The 19,512-nt window shown below is 39.4% G+C and overlaps 1 protein-coding gene and 1 pseudogene across 2 annotated transcripts; both read right to left on the bottom strand.

Moving 5' to 3' along the window:
- Positions 1-542: 542 nt before the first annotated feature.
- On the bottom strand, positions 543-2,143 carry LOC149845670 (putative xyloglucan galactosyltransferase GT19 pseudogene; annotated as a pseudogene). The gene has a single exon (XR_016430466.1). The product of XR_016430466.1 is annotated as a putative xyloglucan galactosyltransferase GT19 pseudogene (transcript).
- A 12,039-nt stretch (positions 2,144-14,182) lies between these two features.
- LOC149845669 (protein RGF1 INDUCIBLE TRANSCRIPTION FACTOR 1-like) lies at positions 14,183-17,700 on the bottom strand. The gene is made up of 5 exons (XM_089988945.1): positions 17,674-17,700; positions 15,446-15,637; positions 15,260-15,334; positions 14,880-15,020; positions 14,183-14,745 (listed from the first exon to the last, which is right to left on the bottom strand). Exons 1-5 carry the CDS (start codon positions 17,698-17,700, stop codon positions 14,425-14,427), a joined length of 756 nt encoding a protein of 251 aa, XP_089845071.1. The 3' UTR covers positions 14,183-14,424.
- Positions 17,701-19,512: the final 1,812 nt, after the last annotated feature.

The following is a 19,512-nucleotide window of genomic DNA, read 5'->3' as shown; positions in this document are numbered from 1 at the left end:
TTTGGCATTACACGAAGCCATTAGCAGTGGAAAGGTGCAGAAAGGCTGACATTGCTAGAGCAAGCTTTGGAGCAGGACCGACTTGCATTTCTGCAGTTGTGAAGTGGATGAAATCCTGAAGAATATCAAACATGTGCATGGCAATTATCCATAATATCAAGAGACATTAAAATTGTACATTAACCAAGTGAGGCATTTGGGCTGTCGTATTTTTTGTTGTTAAGTACTCATACGTACCTGGCAATTAAATCATCATATTACCAAATGTCGTACTCTTTTTACCAACTTTGAGTCTCTCATTAGGTTTATGCACACAACTTAACTGCTCAAGTGCACATACATGGTATTCTTTTCATCAAACTTAAAGAATCCCAAATCAAGTGCATGGTACATTGCCTTTCCTCTTATTACTCTTGGAAAACTGCCATTCTTGTTACCATTTCAGGTGTTGACTGCCAAGGAATGCAAAAGCATCATCTGCTACCATAATTCATTCAAGCCAGACAATATTTGTAACAGTACTCAGATACCCTCCTGACATGTTTGTGTACAATTACTCGCCTTTTTATTTGAAACAAAATTGGCAGTTTGAGTACACTGATTGCAGCGGTGGCATAAATTACAATTAGGATAAGATGATATTGTGAAAGAGATACGAATCAATGACAAATGAAAGGAGGAAATTATGGATTGAGAGATTAGCACTGACGCACCCTACAAAATTCAATTGTGGTGTTGCTTTGTTGATCTCTGAACCTCCTTGTATTTCAATTTAGCAAATCAATGTGCAGGAGAATGAGAATCTGTGGGTGTATATCTTCCTCACCTTCTGTCAATTGTTTCAAGTAACTATTCCTGCTTCAGCGATCCGGCTATTTATCCTCCCAAGAGCGCGGTCTACTGTGAGATCGAAGGCATCCTTCATCCTCCTCAAGCCGGCAGAGCTCCCGTGCCTTCTGTAGATAATCTTCGGCATCAATTCAATCACTCTCTCCCTCATCCTTCTCACTTGCTCTTCCGATATCCCCAGCAGAACATCGGTGATGTTCAGACCGTTCCACACCACCTCATCCTTTGGTACATGAACTGAGAAGCGGTCATACTCTTCCTCAAGCAGATGCCATGTGAACTGCTTCTTCGCAGACTGTTCTTCGAAGAAGACGGGGATGCAGCCGGCGATCATCCCGTCGAAGGTCGACCGCCTCGTTGGAGTATCGCCCGGGGGCTGAAGACAGAATTTAGCTTGCAGCATCGGCTTCATGTAAAGGATCGGATCGTGCTCGCAGACACCACCAGAGCATTCAACAATGCTGCAGAGTTCGGGCTTGAGTTCGCATTCAATTCGTATGGAGCGCCTGATATTAGGCGAATTCGAAGTTCCGCCACCACCGGCGAACAGCATCAGCGTAGTTCTCTTGGACCGCCTAACACGACCGATCCACGATTCCAGCCGGCCGACGCTGGCCGGATGAAACGAAGTCGGATGAGGCACTGCCTGTTCTTGCCATGGCCACGTCCGGGACTCCAGAATCACGGCCGTAATGTTCAGTAACTCCGGCAATTCAAGAATGCTGGTTCCCCAACCTTCAGTCCACGATAATGGCCGCGAGAAATCCCACGCCGGCCGTCCCATGACGAATATGTGATCCAGACCGTGGTGTCTCTGCCAGATCTCTGGCGAGTCCGAGTGCAGGAAACCGGCCAATTCGAGGCCGTGCTCGGTGCTCGAATTGACATCGGGGCCGAGCAGGTATCGCAGCGAGTCGATGCCGGTGAAGTAAGGGACGAAGATGGCGTCGGCGGCCGACGGATCCGGCGTCAAGCAGGGGTACTCGAGGAACCGATGGTAGAAGATAATCTCGATCATTGATGGGTCAGTTCGGTACCAACTCTCGGAACTGTTGTGGGTCTTCTGGCCAAGGCCATGGTTGGCCAGGTAGGGACAGAAATCATCCCAAACTGGGTAATCTGAGCAGTTGTAGAGGAGATCCATGTTGAATCTTGGTGGGAGACGACGTATATGTATCCATCTGCCCCTGCACTCCTGTGCTGGCTCTGCAACTATGTTGGTGCCCAATGTGAGGATGATGAAGATAAAAGAAAGAGTGATGATGCCCAACACCATGTTGTTGATGTTGATGATGGTGAGATTGGAACCAGTGTTTCCAAAACTGAAGAATCTCTGCAAACAAAGCCTGAAAAGAAAATCAATGTTTGATGATATTGACAATCATGAGTTGAATAAAAGATGACATTATGGAGAAAGGAAAAGAAGAGAAAAAGGAATGGATGGTAAAACCTTGGTTTTGACCATGGGGGGGAGACATTGTGGTGTGTGGTGTTTCCTGGATGGGAAGGGGGCTTAGTGGGTTGGCAGTGAAAGGGAGAGTGGTGGTTCTTAGTGCCGTGAAATGTGGGTAGTTGTTAGTTCTTTTTAATTAGTTTTTTTTGTTATGATTTTTTGTTTTCTCTGTATGATGTTGTTTTCTATTTTCTACTAGTTGTTTTACAGTGAAAGATGTTATAAAAAAAAAAAGGTTTGGGGGGTTCGGTGGCCACTCGTTTTTTAAGTGGTGGTCATTGTTGTGGGCGCTGATTCAACGCGCCGTGGAAATTGTTTGGATGCACAGAAAATGGGGAGAGAAAAAGGCTACCACGGCCATGGTGTAAGTGCTAGATTTTTTTATTGGTGGAGAGGAGGTGAGTGGCTCCCTAATCTGCTAACTATTATGGGTCTTGCATCTGCATCGTGTGTTTGAGAACCGACGCTCCAGATCTCAGGTTATGTATCATCTTTTTTGAAGGTGTTGCTTTTTTTAGGAGGGAGGTTGTCTTTTATTTCTGCCCCATTTCCCATGTCTTCATAATGAAAACGTAGGGCTGCCTTTAGGAAAAGATGAAACTATCTCAGATAGAATACCTCAAAAGGCAAAATTACCCATTAAAATTTCCTCAGTTTATCATCCATTGGAGATTTTAACATGGGGGCCGGGGGGATGTACCTACACAAGAGGTATGGGAAAAGGTGAAGACATGATAAATTAAGGTGTGTTTGATTGCCTCATATCTTAAAATTCTACCGAGGTGATCTGATATCAGAGAATCTGTAGAACATGAATCTATAAGCTCAAACCCCTCCCGTCCATCCAGGAGTTTGTGTAATCAAGGGGCTATTGCATAGCCCCCAAGGGGGGTTGGCGTATTGGGGGTGGTTGGGGACTTGGCTGCTAGATGGTCGTCATGGTTTGATTCTCATGGGTGTCGTCCCTCTGTGCAAGCCAATGGGTAGCATAGGTCCCGAGGGCAGGGGGGCTAGCCTCAGAGTTTTAGGCTGCCAGCACGATGACCATAACTATGGCAGGCTGAGTCAACACGACCAGGTTTTCGTGCCGAGTGTGATTTCTTCAGGTTATTAAAAAAAAGGTCTATTGCATATCTCAAAACCAAGGATATCAGATCCTCTGTTTGCAAAACTAGGCATCTGGTTTGGGGCCCACTCCAAATCCATCCCTTGGATTTGGAGTGGGCCACTTTGGAGGGAAAGTACTTCCCCATCATGGGAGGGAGGTATGAACCCATTTTGACAGGGAAGCTGCTTTTTAGCATTTATTATGTGGGTTTGTTTCACTTTCTGTAGGAAAGAGGTTCTGTTTCCTATGAAAAAGAGCTAGGAAAGGACATGAGACAAACACCCCCTAAGAGAAACTGGTAGAGAAAATATCCTTTGAGGGTTGCTTACCTTCGTATGGAATATGATTTTAGCTTCATAGGGGCAGCTCCACAAGATAACATTTCAAAACATGGAAGATGACATTTCATGGCCTTCTCCCGATGGGGGTGGCTCTCTCATCCTGATCTCTTTTTTTTTCTCTTCTTGTGTTTGATTATCAACAATGTTTCATAAATAATATTTCTCACGTTCCTATAAAAACTAGAATAATTGGGTGATATGTGAGAAAAATTGGTTGTCCACTTCCCAACATGCCTGCCACTAACTCAGCTTTATTGCACTGTCAATTTTTTAGCCACATCGAGAATTACGACCACATCATACTTCAAAGTTCCGAAATCATCAAATTTATAATAGTCATAGTAGGTTCAAACGCTTTAAATTAGGCATACTTTTCCCAGTCAAAGAAATCGGGAAGCACGGTTTATCCATTGAACATAGTGTTGAAAGACCAGCAATGTGCCAATATAGTGTGGCTCGAGATGTATGTGGTCATTTGACCCAAACATGTCATCTATGATACAAAGGGCCAAGTACTCTTAAGTAACTTGGTTTGTTTACCAGCCCTAGTAGATATTGTGCCCTTGAGAACGGTACGTAGTAGCCAGTCTCTCTCTCTCTCTCTCTCTCTCTCTCTCATACACACACACAAAGGTTTACATCTAAAGTTAGTGATAGTATTGTAGTATCTAGTAAATAAAAACATCATTGGCTTTCTAACAATCTAGTGATCAGTGCAAAAATAGAACCTTGCAAATGTAAATCTCTATAGTTTATTTAATTAAAAAACATGTTTCACATCAGAATATGTTGATATTTAAATAATTTTTAACAACAATTAGAAATCAATTATAAGCATTACAACTAGATTTAAAGTATGTTTTCTAAAACTTGTCGACATAAATATATTTTTTCTTCAAAAAACTATGATCCAATAGGCCATCCCTAACAAATCAACCAGCCTGAACACATTTATATTTGAATCGAGTGAAAACAACTTGCAAAACATGATCCAACTCTAGTTCTTTAGTAAATTGACCACATATATATATATATATATGGTGGTACACACTCTTATTTGGATAGATCTAGCCACCAAATGGTAAATCTAACCATACATATGTATTTATATAGTATGATTTATTCAGTATATTAGACGGTTTTATCATTATTAATATGCCATAAGATTCCATTTTTTGAGATGATGAAAATCAATGGCTTACAATTTTTAAAAATAAGGGTGGTTTAAAAATGATATAAAACATCACATTTGAGTAAACTTTCACTCATAAAAATAATAATTAGAATATGGTAAACATATTCCAACGGTTAGATTTAACTTTTGGAGCTTAGATCTATACAAATCAAGTATGTACCACCATAGACATTCAAAAAGACCTAATTAGTAGAATGTTTTGGAGAAGAGTCTTGTACCATGAACAAAGAATATGGCTTCTACCCCAAATGAGTTTTAGATGGACAACAACAAGGTTTTGTTTAGTTCAAAGGGATTTTTTTGTAATGATGATGAACCCTCCCTTAGAACCCAATTACTTAACGGGCCCACACCCTTGTCAGGTAAACCCCAGGTGGGGTGATGTAAACCCAAACAAATTTACGTGTATATTTACAGCTACAATGAATAAAGCTACTCACAATAAAGGAATCATAGATTGCATTAAAATTCAATGGAAATAGTTCATGAAAATAACTAGGAGATTGCAAAGAAATTAGCATAAAAGAAAAAGTTCAGAATAGGTTCCACCAAAAACTCTTTCTCTCTCTCATCTCATTTATTTATAGATGAAACCCTAATCTTAATGAATATGGATCTGCCATGGATCTCCATACAAACCTGCTGTGCCGGTCTAATTTGACTGTAGTCTTGAACCCCAATAGATGTAGGCAAGGGCGACGGGCTGTAGGCATGCCTTTGTTGTCCTTTTGTACTTTCCATAGACCTCCGAAGAGTGATCTCGGTCAGATTCTAGATCCGCAACTTGGTCCACCTAGGAATTGGATCTACCTTCCTCCAACAAATTTGAATCAATTGTACCTGGATCAGGGTCTCATGGATGATTCTGGACCCACCCTGCCCCTACTTCACTCTTCTCCTAGCTGAAGAGAATTCGGCTTCAACGAATTTGATTGTTCATGATAGAGATATAAATCAATAACATTGAAGATCAACGAGATTTGCCAATTTTCTGGCATCTCTATGATATAAGTATTATTCCCTGAACACTTTAACACTAGAAAATGACTAAATTTTTATGGGCTCTACTTTTTATAAGTACCAACAAGAAAATACTAAGCACACGTATAAACCACGAGAAAATGGACCTCAACAAAATTGATATCACGATGACTCTTATCAACTTGAGACTTAATTATAAATGACATAATTCTCCTCAAGGGTCTTCTTAACTTGAGAATGAACTTACTATATGATATCCTAGGTCACATGCATGGGTTCGCTAACATGAGGAATCAACACCACATGAATAGGGCAACAATCATAAACGATATATATGGAAAGGTGACTTTTCAGTGGACCAATTCACCATATTGTTATAAGTGAACTTAGCTTGAGGAAAAATCAATCCCAAGTTTTGATATGACCACCTTTGTCTGACCATCAATTTGAAGGTGGCACACATTACTAAATTGAAATATAATTTTCAACAATAACTAAAGAGACCTCAAAAAATGACTAAGAAAACGAGTATCATGGTCGAACATGAAGAAGCCCAAGATAACACACTACATCTTTAAAGTAACAGGAGGCCACTGATAAGGCATCAATAGTGCATTTACTTAGGATGAATATATATATATATATATAGAGAGAGAGAGAGAGAGAGAGAATTGGTTGACAACAACAAAGATAAAATTAAAACCATAAGTACAAGGTAAACCCAACACGAACCCTTTGAAACTTGACAAACATGACATTTCTGGACAAACTTATCAATATCATGTCTCATTTTAGGCCAGGAATAATGCTCACTCACAAGAGCATACGTCTTGTCTTGACCTAAACGACTAGCAAAACCTCCTTTATGCAAATATGATATTAAGAATGCACACACGATTTTCTCTAAACAACTACCCATCATGAATATGAAAAGGAAAAATATGATAAGCACTCGTTAGAGAGACTTATGCCAAATGTCCTTAAAATTAGTATGAAGGTCATATGACTCAAATAGGCATGGACGACAAAAGACTATTCTTTTGGCTAAGTGCATCTGCTACTTTATTAAGAATAAAGGATTGATATTTGTTGTATGATGAACATTTATTGTAGGTAGTGACCCATTTAGTGTGCCTAGCACTTAACTTTTTTTGGCTATTGATATACTTGAGTGCCTCATAATCAATATATAGTCCAAACTCTTTATAAATAAGATAGTGACACCAATATTAAAGGGCTTATACTACTGCATGAAACTCAAGATCATATGTAGAATATTGATGTTTGATATTCGATAACTTTTCACTAAAGAATGCTATAGGATGTCAATTCTGACTCAAACCAACACCAATACCCACATTGGATGCATCACACTCAACCTCAAGTCAAGGTGTGCAATGCCCACCCTGACCCGACTGCCCACCCAATGAAAGATATGATCAGAGTGGGCACCACTCGAGCTGACTTCTTTTCATGTCAGAATAAGCATGTTAAATTTAGATTCAGATTCCACTTTGTCATCTCAGATTAGTTCAAATTCCAGTTCAGACTCAAATATGTTGCACAATGTTCAGACTAAGGCATAACTCAGTCATCTTGTTATAAGAACTTCATTCTAGATACTAACATGATTAGCATGAACTTTCAACCAAGTCCAGGTCTAAAAACTGAACAAAGACTATCATTTGGCTAGAGCATGTTGTAAAGGGGTCAAACTTGTTCATTTCATAGGTTCAACCCACTTGAAAGTGAGCTTATCTGGTCTCACTATCAAGATCGGACCAAAATATGCTTGTGCAGTTTATTTTCTGACTTGATCATAGTAAACTAGTTCCAAAATGATGCAGATCCAATTGGAAGCATTCATGCATGGGTTGGATCAAGGGTTTGGACCATGACTCTATGGTTCAAATCTATTTACTTGGTCCTAAAGCAACCTTAACCCGGTCCGAATATGTGACCAATAATGACAATTCTGTCCATTGGTAAATATGAGGGTGGTAGCATGAAATGTAGGCCTTCTATCGAGAGTGGTATTTTCATTATATTTAGAAATTTAATTTGGTTTTCTAGAATTCAAATTGCGGAAGCTTGTCTCTATCTATTATGTTTGTTACAATTTAGGGTTTTGATTTAGTTTTTTTATAATGACATAAATGTTTAGTTATAATTTTAGTGGTTTTTATATTTTTTAATTATTATTAGGCATAAACTTATGAATAATGAATGCTTGATTTTTAGTAGAATATTAGGGTCTTTGTTTTTTTATCAATTAGTATAAATGCAAAATTATGATGTTTATAGAAATTAGGGTTTTGATTTGACTTTTATAAATTTTTATAAATATTTAATTATGGCTTTATGGTTTTTATGTGTTTTTCTTTTTCAATTAGCATTAAACATGAATCCATGAATAATAAATGCTTGATTTTGGTTAGAATATTAAGGATTTTATTTTTTTATCAATTAGCATAGATGAGACCTCCATGATTTTTATCAATTGCTAACTTTTTTTAATGAATCAGCAATGAATCAATTATGAATTGTTTTCTAAATATGAAAAATCACTATTGTCAATTGCAGAAGGTACACTTTAAATTACTATTTGTTTTTTTAACATATTATTAATATAGTTTATTAATAAATATTTTCACCTTTTTATTGTATATTTGTGCCCACCCTAGTTTAGATTCCTCGCTCCGCCGCTGATTTGAGGCCCAAGTAATTATATTGGGTAGTGTAGCATATCAACCATCTAACGATGGTATGGTATGGCGTTATTGTGTCGATCCACACCCATCCTAGCAATTAGTAGTGCCCACTACGATGGGAAGGCAACAAAAAGAACCATGGAGGGCGACAAGGCCATAATGCCAGTGCACTTAAGATTGTACAAGACCCTTGTAGTTGTAGGGCAGTGTTTAGGACCATTGGTTTAGGCTCCTAGCCAAAGCCTTTCCATTTACGAGGGATAAACAGGTCAATCTAAATCTGTCCCGGCCCAACTCTATATAGCCAAGTTACCATATTAAAAGTTTTTTTTTCCTACCAACGGGGGGCTCCACTTGTTTGGTACGAACAGCCAGTGCACGTCACCTTGTGTTGGGACATTGCAAGTTCAAATCCCAATGGTATTATTGTATAACTGGTAAGGGTCTGCCTAACCCCAGCTCTGTGCTCGCTCCAAGTTCGATGTAGAACAGTAGAATGTGAACAATGAGGTGCACCAACAACTTTGAGTCACTCACGTTCTCCACTTGAGAGTAATTATATGAAAAAGGATGGCATCTTTCAGCTCGTACCAATTACTGAATTCAGTTCACATGTGCCCCCATGTACCTACCACCTCCATGGACTGTATGGCATGTCCAACATGCTATGCTGGAGTTTCAGGCAATGTTGTCCGTATCGGTATCGATGCATATCGACGGCCTGTATCGGCGTACTGGCAGAAGATAGATACGCTTTGATCACCCCTGAATTGACTATTTTTTTAATAAATATAAAAATACTTAAAATTATTTTTTAATAGTATTTTAATGGCTTTAACATGTGTCACACCTTCTGATTGACACATAACATTTTCAATTAATTTTTTGGCCTCAGAACGATTCATTGAGTATCGGTATTGGCCGATTCACCGGAATTCGTACATTGGCCAAATGATACAGGGCTGACACCGATAATGACAACATTGGTTTCAGCTATGGCTTTCAACATTGATCTTGAGTCACCATGTGTTGGGACGTTGCAAGTTCAAAATCCAAAGGTATGTTGTGTAACTGATGGGGTCTGCGTAACCCGGCCAGTTTGCCTTTAAAAAAAAAAGGGTTTTGCTGTCACAAACAGCAAGCACACCATCCTGTCATAGCCTCCTACTAGCCAAAACTGCCCTCCCAAAGAAGGGTTTAGATCAAAGAAGCAAATAATCACTATTTAAGGAAAAAAAAAACTAATGCTGTACTTGTGTTGAATTTAAGTAACAAATAAGACTGATAAACGAGCTGAATGAACCGGATAGAGAGTGCTCCAGCTTGGCTTGTTTTTGTGGCAAGCTGAGCCGAGCTGAGCTCGAGCTCGAGCTCGTGGTCACTCAAGTTAAACAAGCTGAGCTTGACCTGGCTTGTTTACCAAAAAAAATATATATTTTCAAAATTGAATATAATAGAATTTGAACTGTAAACCTACTGACTTAATTAAGCTGAAACTGGCTTATTTTAGAAAAATAAATACATAACTTCAAAGTTGTAAGCAATAAGATTTTTACTCTAAACTTATTGCTTGCAAGCAAAACAGTATGATATAAATATATTTATAACCAGTTCATATGAGTCTAGCCAAACTGATCCACTTGCCAAGCCTATTTCATGAGTTCAAACAAGCTCTTTACAAGCGGAATATAAGCAGTTCTTCATGTATTTTCTAGCATGTGGTGATGGGGCTAACATGAACATGAAGGGGTTACCTGATACAAGACAACAAGCACACTTATCATCAAAACCGTAAAAGTCAAGAAGCCTCTAGAGGACAATTAATCAAAGGGGGTCTCATTCAACCTTTTAGTTATATTGTTAGACTATAAAACAAAAAGATGCCTACTTTTTTTATTTCCTAATAAAGCAAAACATGCCACATTCCTAAAAAAAAAGAGTTTGACACGTCTAATCTAAATAAGAAAATGATATTATACCTCGGGTTTTTTACCTTAATTGCTTTTGGACAAAATTACTCATGTAACGCACATCGCCGTATGCGTTACATACAAACACGCCTTCTCATTATTGAAATGCAGTGTTTTTGGAATCAGTTGCTGAATCCAATTGGTTTTCCAAAAAAAATAAATCCTGAATCAGTTCGAAGCAAATTGTTCTGAATCAGTCTATTTAAACAAACAAATTTTGAAAATTAAAAAAAAAAACACCAAGTAACAAGCTGTTTTTCATGTTCTAATTGCCAAGCCTATTTCATGAGTTTGAATGAGCTCTTTACAAGCTAAGCCATGAGCAGTTCATCTCGTTTACCAATCATAATAACAAACTATAAAAAAACAGGTCTGATTTAGATATTGACGACATTGGTTACACCAGAGTTAACAGAAGCTTCTTAGATAGGTGGGAAGCTCGCTTTGGAAGCGCGATACTCCTGGTTTACGAAACTTGATGAAAACCTTGATCCCCCTATGCTTCTCCTATGCATTTCACATGCTTTATCTATTTTTCTTATATGTTCTCTTACTCAACTTTTCATGTTTTTTATGTGTTTTCTCTAAATTGGTAATCATCATTTTTAGATTTTGTTGAAAATTTATTTCTTACACTAAAAAATCATGAAATTTAATTTTAGCCACTTCTATTTTAGTTTTTATTTGTATTTCATTTTTATTTTCATTCAATTCTTATATTTCTTTTTTTATTTCTTGCTTCCCTTCCACTTCCAATACATTTTAAAATGCATCGCTTCTTGCTTCCCTTTTCATTTTTCACTTTCGCTTCCTAGTCTCCCAACCTTGGGTTACACCCTTAACATTTAAAAGTAGTAAAATTTTGAAATGTAGCCCGTCAACCACAGAAATACACCTTGTCATTATTCAAATGCAATATCGCTAAAATTGGTTTCTGAATCGAATTGGCTTTTAGAAACAGCCTAAATTGGTAAGCAAATTGTTTTGAATCTGTCTATTTAAACAAACAAGTTTTTAAATTTAAAAAAGAACAAAAAAGAAAGAAATTTATATAAGTAGGTCAATTCAGACTCAAATCGAACCAAATTGGCCTCATACACAGCTCAGCTGAATCAGGCCTGAATCGCCCATACAGTAGGGGGGCTGAATCAGTCCAAATCGAATCGAAAACTGGCCGATTCGATTCAATTTTGACAGAATTCTTGAAATGCTCATAAAGCACTGCAAAATTTCCCAATATTACTCTCACCAAGTTCTTAGGTACTAAAGATAAACATATGCCATACTTTTACCAAGCAATATCCACCATGCATGTATAAACAGTACTTTAGGTCTATATTTAGCACAGGTTGAGAATTCCCAAAAAAGACTATGCCACACAAAAGCATGTCCTTGTACACCCTGTAGATGCATCACACATTGATTGCCCTTTCTTTCCACATCACACACTTACATGTCCAGTTGTTTTCTTTTGATCCCTTAGTCCTAATGTATGGGAATGCACACAAGCAATAGTAGCCAAGACCTAACAATACAGAGCCTGCCATTTCACTGTTCATTCTCTTACCAAGTCAAAGAAACCACTTACCCGTTAGCCAGATACCCATTTCATTTGAATTCATATTCCTTTGTGTGGGACAGTTACTGACAAATATCGCCAGAAATCGCCTGAAAGTTTAAAACTGTAATTTCTCGTGAAATTTTCAAACTGTAAGATTTTTAAATTTAAAATATATTTATGGCAAAAAAACCATGATTTTTATTTTTAAATGTGTTTTGTTTATATTTTCTTATAAAATTTATTTTTTATTCTTGAGATTTTGCCGTTTTTAACTTGGGGACACTATATGGAGTACATGAATGGAAGAGAAGACCATGATTCACTAGGAACACAGAGTACAGGACAAGCCTATCATATCACTTCTGACGTCCAATTAGGCCCCCACCTTGGCAGCGCAGTAAAGTTATCACCAACGTATCTAACAGCCTTCCGGCCACACTGTATAAGTGGACACTTCAAATTTGACTGTCTCGAGATAATAAAGCATCTAAAAATCCTAAGAACTTATAAAGCACGATAGTATCATAATCACTAGATATCGTGGTCTTGTTGGTTGGCTCACAACTTAACTAGGGTATAGGGATCGTGCATTTGCAGAAATTGCAGATTATGTATTGAATAAGCTGGAGTATGGCATGTCTATAACAGTAGGGGCAACTTGTAAGTTGATGGAACATCTCGAGTTCAAAATCCAACAGGAGCATCACTTGTCACAAGGTCGAAGATGCCCGCGTATTGTCCGGCGTGCACACAGGGGGAGGAGTGCAAAGATTTTACCAACCAGAAGCCTGCCAATATGCAGCCCGTGAAGAAAGGATTTCCTTGGCGAACAAAAAAACATCTGGGAGTATTGCACCTTCGTCACCCATCAACCTCCTGCTCTTTTTTTGAGACCATCAACCTCCTGTTCCAACACGACTCATTTGAACGGCTTCCAACAAACTAAATTTTAAGAGCCATTTGAGGACAAAGTAAAACAGTAATTAGAGAGGTAATGGCAATTGGCAGCCAACGGACAAAAAATAATGTGACTCCAAAAAAAACTCTCAAACAAAAAAGCCAAAGAAATAAGATAGGTTAAAATTGTACCTCACACACATATCCACCAAGAAAAAGAAGTCAAATCGTTTTATTACTTTTCTCAGAGCCCGCGTGCTCTGAGTTAAAACTCAAAAGGACTGTCCAACTGTGACCCACGGACTACTTACCAATGAACCATGACCATTGCTGTTCACCTCTCTCTCTCCCTCTCTCTCTCGCGCACACACACACACACCATCTGTATTAATTACTATTCAAATATGGTCATTGCTACATCTCCCTGCTCTATCTCAACTGTTAAAAATTACTATTTCCAATTGACCACCACGACCAAACAGCAAATTCTACTTAACCTGTGTCAAGCTATTCCAGTGATCCAATCAAACACTACCACCATTCTCTCTCTCTCTCTCTCTCTCTCTCTCGCACACACACACACACACCATCTGTATTAATTACTATTCAAATATGGTCATTGCTACACCTCCTCCCTGTTCTATCTCAACTGTTAATTACTATTCCAATTGAACACCACGACCTACCACCAAATTCTACTTAACCTGTGTTAACTGCTATTCCAGTGATCCAATCAAACACTACCACCAATCTCTCTCTCTCAATGAGAAAATCGCTATCTAAGGAATTTCAGTGGAAAACCATCAAGATGATTTCCTCCCTACAGCGCCAATACTAGCTGTCAGTGATGTCCAACCCACCTTCTTTTCGCCGAATGCAGACACAAAGAATGTGCCCCCCAGCCAATCAAAAGGCAATAACAATAAATAAATAACCATAACAACTTTAAAAAGAAATCATATATTACATACATCCAATCTTAAATACATGCTAACTGAAAACTGAAAAGACAAAACACAAGCTAAAATTGATATAAAGAACCCGGCAAATTGCAGAAATCTCTGTTCCGATTACCAATAAAATTAAAAATTTAGAACCCCATAAAACAATAATAGAAATTCTCTACAAAATTGGGCGGTTTTCACCAGCACCTTACAACCCCACCTTCCCCCTTCATCGTCACCACCGTCATGTCCATAATTCTACACTGTAATTTTCGACAGTAAAAGTAAAAATAAAACAAAAATATAAGCCGCAGAGATTAGGAGAATTGAGAAAGAGGCCCGCCAAAAGAGAGAAATCGAAAGTGCACAGAAATCCGGCGAGTCGAGCAAAAAAATTGGCTAGAAAGAGAGGGATCAGTAGAGGGGGGATCTCTGAGGGATGCCCTTTCTCCGATTATTCATCATGGAGGCTACCATCTCCGTTGCGGGATAGCAGGTGCGGAACGGCCGGGAGACCGAGACGCTGGTCCTCTTCTTCCTCACGAGCTCCGGCTCGGGACACACGAACGCCGGCGGCATTTGGAACGAAACCGGCGTGTCGAGAACGGAGTCCGGCGTCAGCTGGCCGTCGTCGAGGTCGTCGCTCTCCCCCCGGAAACCTTCCTGCAACGGCAGGTAGTCGCAGTCGTACAGATAGTTCAACAACGAGCCCTCGCTCCTCAGTAGGTGGTGCACCTAATTTCCCCAAGAAACAAGCCAAAAAAAGGCATACCCACGAATCAAAATCGACTAACGAATCTACTTCAGGACTACCCACAATTCGAAATCGAATAATTAACCAAGAAATTTTAGGAAGGAAAAAGAGATACCTTGCATGCTAGCGAGCAGAAGAGGAATGGCTCTTGCAGGCTCCGATCACACGTACTACACATGTTGCCCGAGCCCCTGAACGGGCGAGATTGAGGCCTTTGGTTCAAGAACACAACCTTGGCGCTATTGGTCGTATAAGCCTAAAAGATGGAAGAAATTTCGGGGAAAAGAATTTAATATAAGAAATTTCTGTGAAAAAAATACTCAACATAGAGAGAATTACATCAGGAGAAGAGTAATTTTGACGAGTAGCCAAAAAAAGTTTCCAAGATAAAGCAACCAATTTCATGAAATCTTCATAATACATACCAAGGAAGCACAATCAAAATAGTAATTCAACTCAAAAAGGAAGGAAATCAAATTCTTGCAAAGAGCCAACCTGAACATACGCACAGTCGATGAGCTTCTCGAGATCGTCCAGCCGAATAACGTCGTGATAAACGTACCTCCGAACCTATCGTGCAGAAAAAACCAGAAGGGTGCCATGGTATGACCAGAATTCGATCAAAACTCGAAACAAGAAAGAGGGTGGTAGTTTAGTAAGAGAAATAAAAAGGAGAAAAACCTGAAGAAGGCGATGGGAACGGTGATGAGACAGGCAGTGAGGGCAGATGCTGGTGCAGCAATCCAAGCAGAAGATGTTCTTCTCGTTCTTCTTGGCGGTCTCGTGAAGAGGGCAAGGGATGAAGAACTTCTCAGAGAGAAGAGTGTCCAACCACAGAGGATTGGGGGATGAATTCCCAGACGCATAGCCAAACTACTCATTAAAAAAAAGGACCAAAGAATTAGAAATGAAAAAATAAATAAAACCACCATGAATTCAAAGCGTTTCTTTATTATCAAAGGGAAACAAAAAGAAGGCAACACCCACCATTGTTTTCTTTCTCTCCTTTGGGGAATCAGAGAGCAGAAGCATAAGAAATTCTCATGAATTCCCTTATTTATACGTGCCCTTAAATACACGGAAAAAGGGGTATGGTCTCCTATGGGGAATCAATGAAAAAGAAACGGCAAAGAGATTGAGAGAGAGAGAGGCAAGAAGGGGTTGTGTGGTGCAGTAAAAAGGGAATTGTTGGGGTCGACGTTTATCTCTGCTTCTCTGAAAAGAAAAGGCTGAAAGAGGAAAGAGAAGGCAAGAATTAAAGGGGAGAGCTTTCTTTGTCTGAAAAGAGAAGGGTGCTAATGGTTGCTAAGAAGGAAACAGTGTGTGCGCTCTTCATTTTTAACAAGGCCAGAAGATACGAGACTGAAGAGAGAGAGAGAAAAGAGAGAGAGTGTGTGTTCCCTCCTCCTCTCTCTCTCTCTCTCTCTCTCTAAAAGACTAAAACCCTAAACCCTAACCACATGGATCCCAGAGGATGGCAGACCCTCTACTATATGACAAGCCCACAGACGGTGACGCCTATGATACAAACACTCTCTCTCTCTCTCTCTCGGTTCTACTGAAATCTCGACTCAATAAAAAAAAGGAAAATATTGTGACAAAGTTACCAAAATAACCCTCAAAGTAGATAAAAAGTTGGCAGGATGAGTAATTCTTTAAGTCAAATTTCAGAAAAATTTTGTTGAAGAGAAGATGAATTCCAGGGACCATGACTTTCTATAAAGAGTCGCGATTTGGAGAATAAGGTTGGCATATACCTTGGATGAGTTCATTCATCAATGGTTTTCTAGGAAGGCAAGGGAGAGCTGGGTTTTGAGTTGAAACTTGGGGTGATGTGCTCAGGCAGTGAATCCCCAGGTAGATAGCTGACAAAATTCGTCCATTAAAGTCGAAAAAATCGAGAGGACTAATTTGGGAAAAATGACAGGACCGAACCCAAAATGCCAAACATAGGACAAAATCTGTGGACGAATTGATGAAAATGCCTTCCCATTTCTCCACAACAAAATAAATTCACATGAAGGCCTCTAACCAAACTGAGCCCCCCTCGTCAGAACGTCATATTCGTAGCAGCCTGGGGGATGGACGGTCGAGATCTGGGCGTGGTAAGCGATCGGAGGGCCAGCAGTGGTTCAGGGGGACGTATTCGTCATTTAAGAAAGTCCAGGGTCATTCTCATCATTTTCTGCGAGATTTGACCGATATTTGATAATGATATGCTTTGACGTGCTGCTTGCGTCAATAATATATCGCTCTTATTTTTTTGTTTTTATTTTTTTTTTCAATTTTCAAAAAGGTTGGAAGAGGGACGGAAGGAGGGGTAGTTTCGTCATTCTCTAGAAGGGCCGGAATATGAGTCGGCGACGAAGGGGGTAAGGGAAGAGATGAAGATTTTAGAAAATAACGTATATGTCCCTAAGCCAGACAAGAACAACCCCCTCGAAGTTCTCATGCGCTCATTAATACGTTTTCTTCGAATTCATCAAAACCCTGGACGGTCTTGATCGTAAAACCACTGGGTACCGATTAGTCTATGTTTAGGAAACACAAGGGGATGGCATTTTCGTTAATTTTGGAAATAAGAGGTGCGTTTTGCCGATAAGTTCTATCGCTTCGTAATCAATTGGGGCGAGCTCTTCGAAGAACCTAAAAAAAAATTCTGTTATGTTAAAAAAAAAAAAACTTTTTTTTTTTTTCAATTTTTTTTTCTTGCTAACCATGGTTAACTGCCTCGGCCAACCGTTAGAGAGAGTTGAAATGTGAAGACAGCTGGCTAGAGAGAGAGAGAGAGAAAGAAGAGAGGGGGGAGAGACTGGGAGTTGACGGAGATGGCATGCTGGCGTGTGATTTTTACGGGCTAGGAATCCAATGGTACTCTACCACGTGTCAACTCGCACGCGTACACTCACCCGAGAGCCGTTACTGCTGACCGTCATCGTCCTTTTCTGCGATTTGGGAAAGACCCCCAAGGTATTGATAAATGACTAAAATGCCCCTATAAGGTCAAAAGTCGGTCAAGGTCACGCCAACAGGTTTCCCGCGCTTTTTGAATGGCATGCGTTCGCGATATATTTTTAATTTTCACTTATTTATTTATTTATTTATTTATTTTTACGAAAACCCGGATAAGTGTACGGGCACTGGGCACTCCACCACCAACTCCTCGAGGATGGTGGGGACCACATACACACACTCTCTCTCTATGTATATATATATATCTTTACGCTTACCTGTGAGTTTTCAGGTACTGCACGCGTACATCTTTAATACACGTGTCAGATAGCCTTTAATGGGTATCTTTTTTTTTATTTCAATTTTTTTTTCTCCTGGTTCGAGATATTGCAAAACCATTTTTTTACCCAAAACTTTGCTTTTTACTTTTAACCATGCAACCAAAGTTTTTAGCAGTGGGATGCAAGTTTCAAAGAGGGAGGCGACCGTGAAAGTGTTTTTTTTTTTTGTTAATTCCAAGTAATCGTAGGGACCCCTTCCTTACAAACGATTGTTGATCAACCTGGCTTGATCCCCGCGCGAAATTTCAATATTGAGACTAGGTGTGCATGAGATATGATTTAAGAATTTTATCCAAACTTTCCAATCTCTATCCTTGGTGCTTGAATCATTGATGATCCAACCTGTTTTTAGATAGCATCCTTGACAGTCTCCAATTATAACAGGTTTCACCCACCTATCTCATGCTTATCCAAATGAAACACGTTTAAATGTGATTTATTTAGATGACCGTTTTCAGGCGAGTGGGTCCACATCTCTCCTCAATGCAAGAACCCATGCTTGAAACATGACCAACTTTAGATCATGTATGACCAACATTTGCTGCACATTGAAGCTGATGTTCTCGACGATGATGGAGTTACGAACGGTCCACAGCCTCCAAACAACCACTTGAAATGCTACCAGCCGTGCATGATGAAGAGGTTTTAATCTAAAGCGGCAGGAGCCCATCTATATAACGAGGCTTCTATCGATCTGTGAGGGATACACCACTGACTGAACATCCTGCAAATTTCTCTCCATACACGACGTGATATTCTGCATGTCATGAAAAAGGTGGCTTATAGATTCCTCTAAAACTTTTGCACCGGCTGACCATGGAAAAACCCGACTTTTTCAAACGCTCCTGAGATGATAACCAATCATAATAATATAATAGGCTAGCAAAAGAATAATGGCAGCCCTCAGGCAATGACCTTTGCTCGAAATCAGGTGGCCGTGAGAGAAATTATGGTGCTGGTATCTGCAATGCGACTTTAGTGGAAAACCTATATGAGCCTGCCCATGAAATGCTATCTTATTGGTCTGGTTCCAACCGAATACTAGCATGTTCAATATGTTGCAAAATAATGTCAAGAACATCACTATCTACGCCCAGATATGGATCAATCACACCTCTGCCACTGGAATGAGATGGAGAAATTTAACAAATGACTTACTTTTAGGATAGCATAGGTACTCAACCAAAGGGGCTTGTGAGACCCATGGATAGATGTACTGAAATGATGTTTTGAGGGAGAGTCATACCATAATTGATTCATAATCCTTTCCCTTTTTGTGATCATCGTGCTTGGCAAAATGAAGCAAGGCATCTAATATATGAAAAAAGATGCTACAACATATTGAATGAGAGTCGATCTGTCAGCCATGGAAAGGATCCTGCTATTCAAATTCTCAAGTCTATTATGAAACTTACAGAGGATCACAGTGACATGGTTTTAGCTACCTTTAAGAGA

Source organism: Nuphar pumila, chromosome 2 (assembly GCF_984573655.1).
Source record: "Nuphar pumila chromosome 2, dmNupPumi1.hap1.1, whole genome shotgun sequence".
Taxonomy (NCBI): Eukaryota; Viridiplantae; Streptophyta; class Magnoliopsida; order Nymphaeales; family Nymphaeaceae; genus Nuphar; species Nuphar pumila.
This window is presented reverse-complemented; position numbering and strand designations above follow the sequence as displayed.

Coding starts and splice junctions, on each gene's coding strand:
- LOC149845669 (XM_089988945.1), bottom strand. CDS start 17,700: ATGACGGTCAGCAGTAACGGCTCTCGG. Junction 15,021..15,259: donor TCGACTGTGCGTATGTTCAG/GTTGGCTCTTTG, acceptor TCCATCTTTTAG/GCTTATACGACCAATAGCGC. Junction 14,746..14,879: donor TCTGCTCGCTAGCATGCAAG/GTATCTCTTTTT, acceptor TGGGGAAATTAG/GTGCACCACCTACTGAGGAG.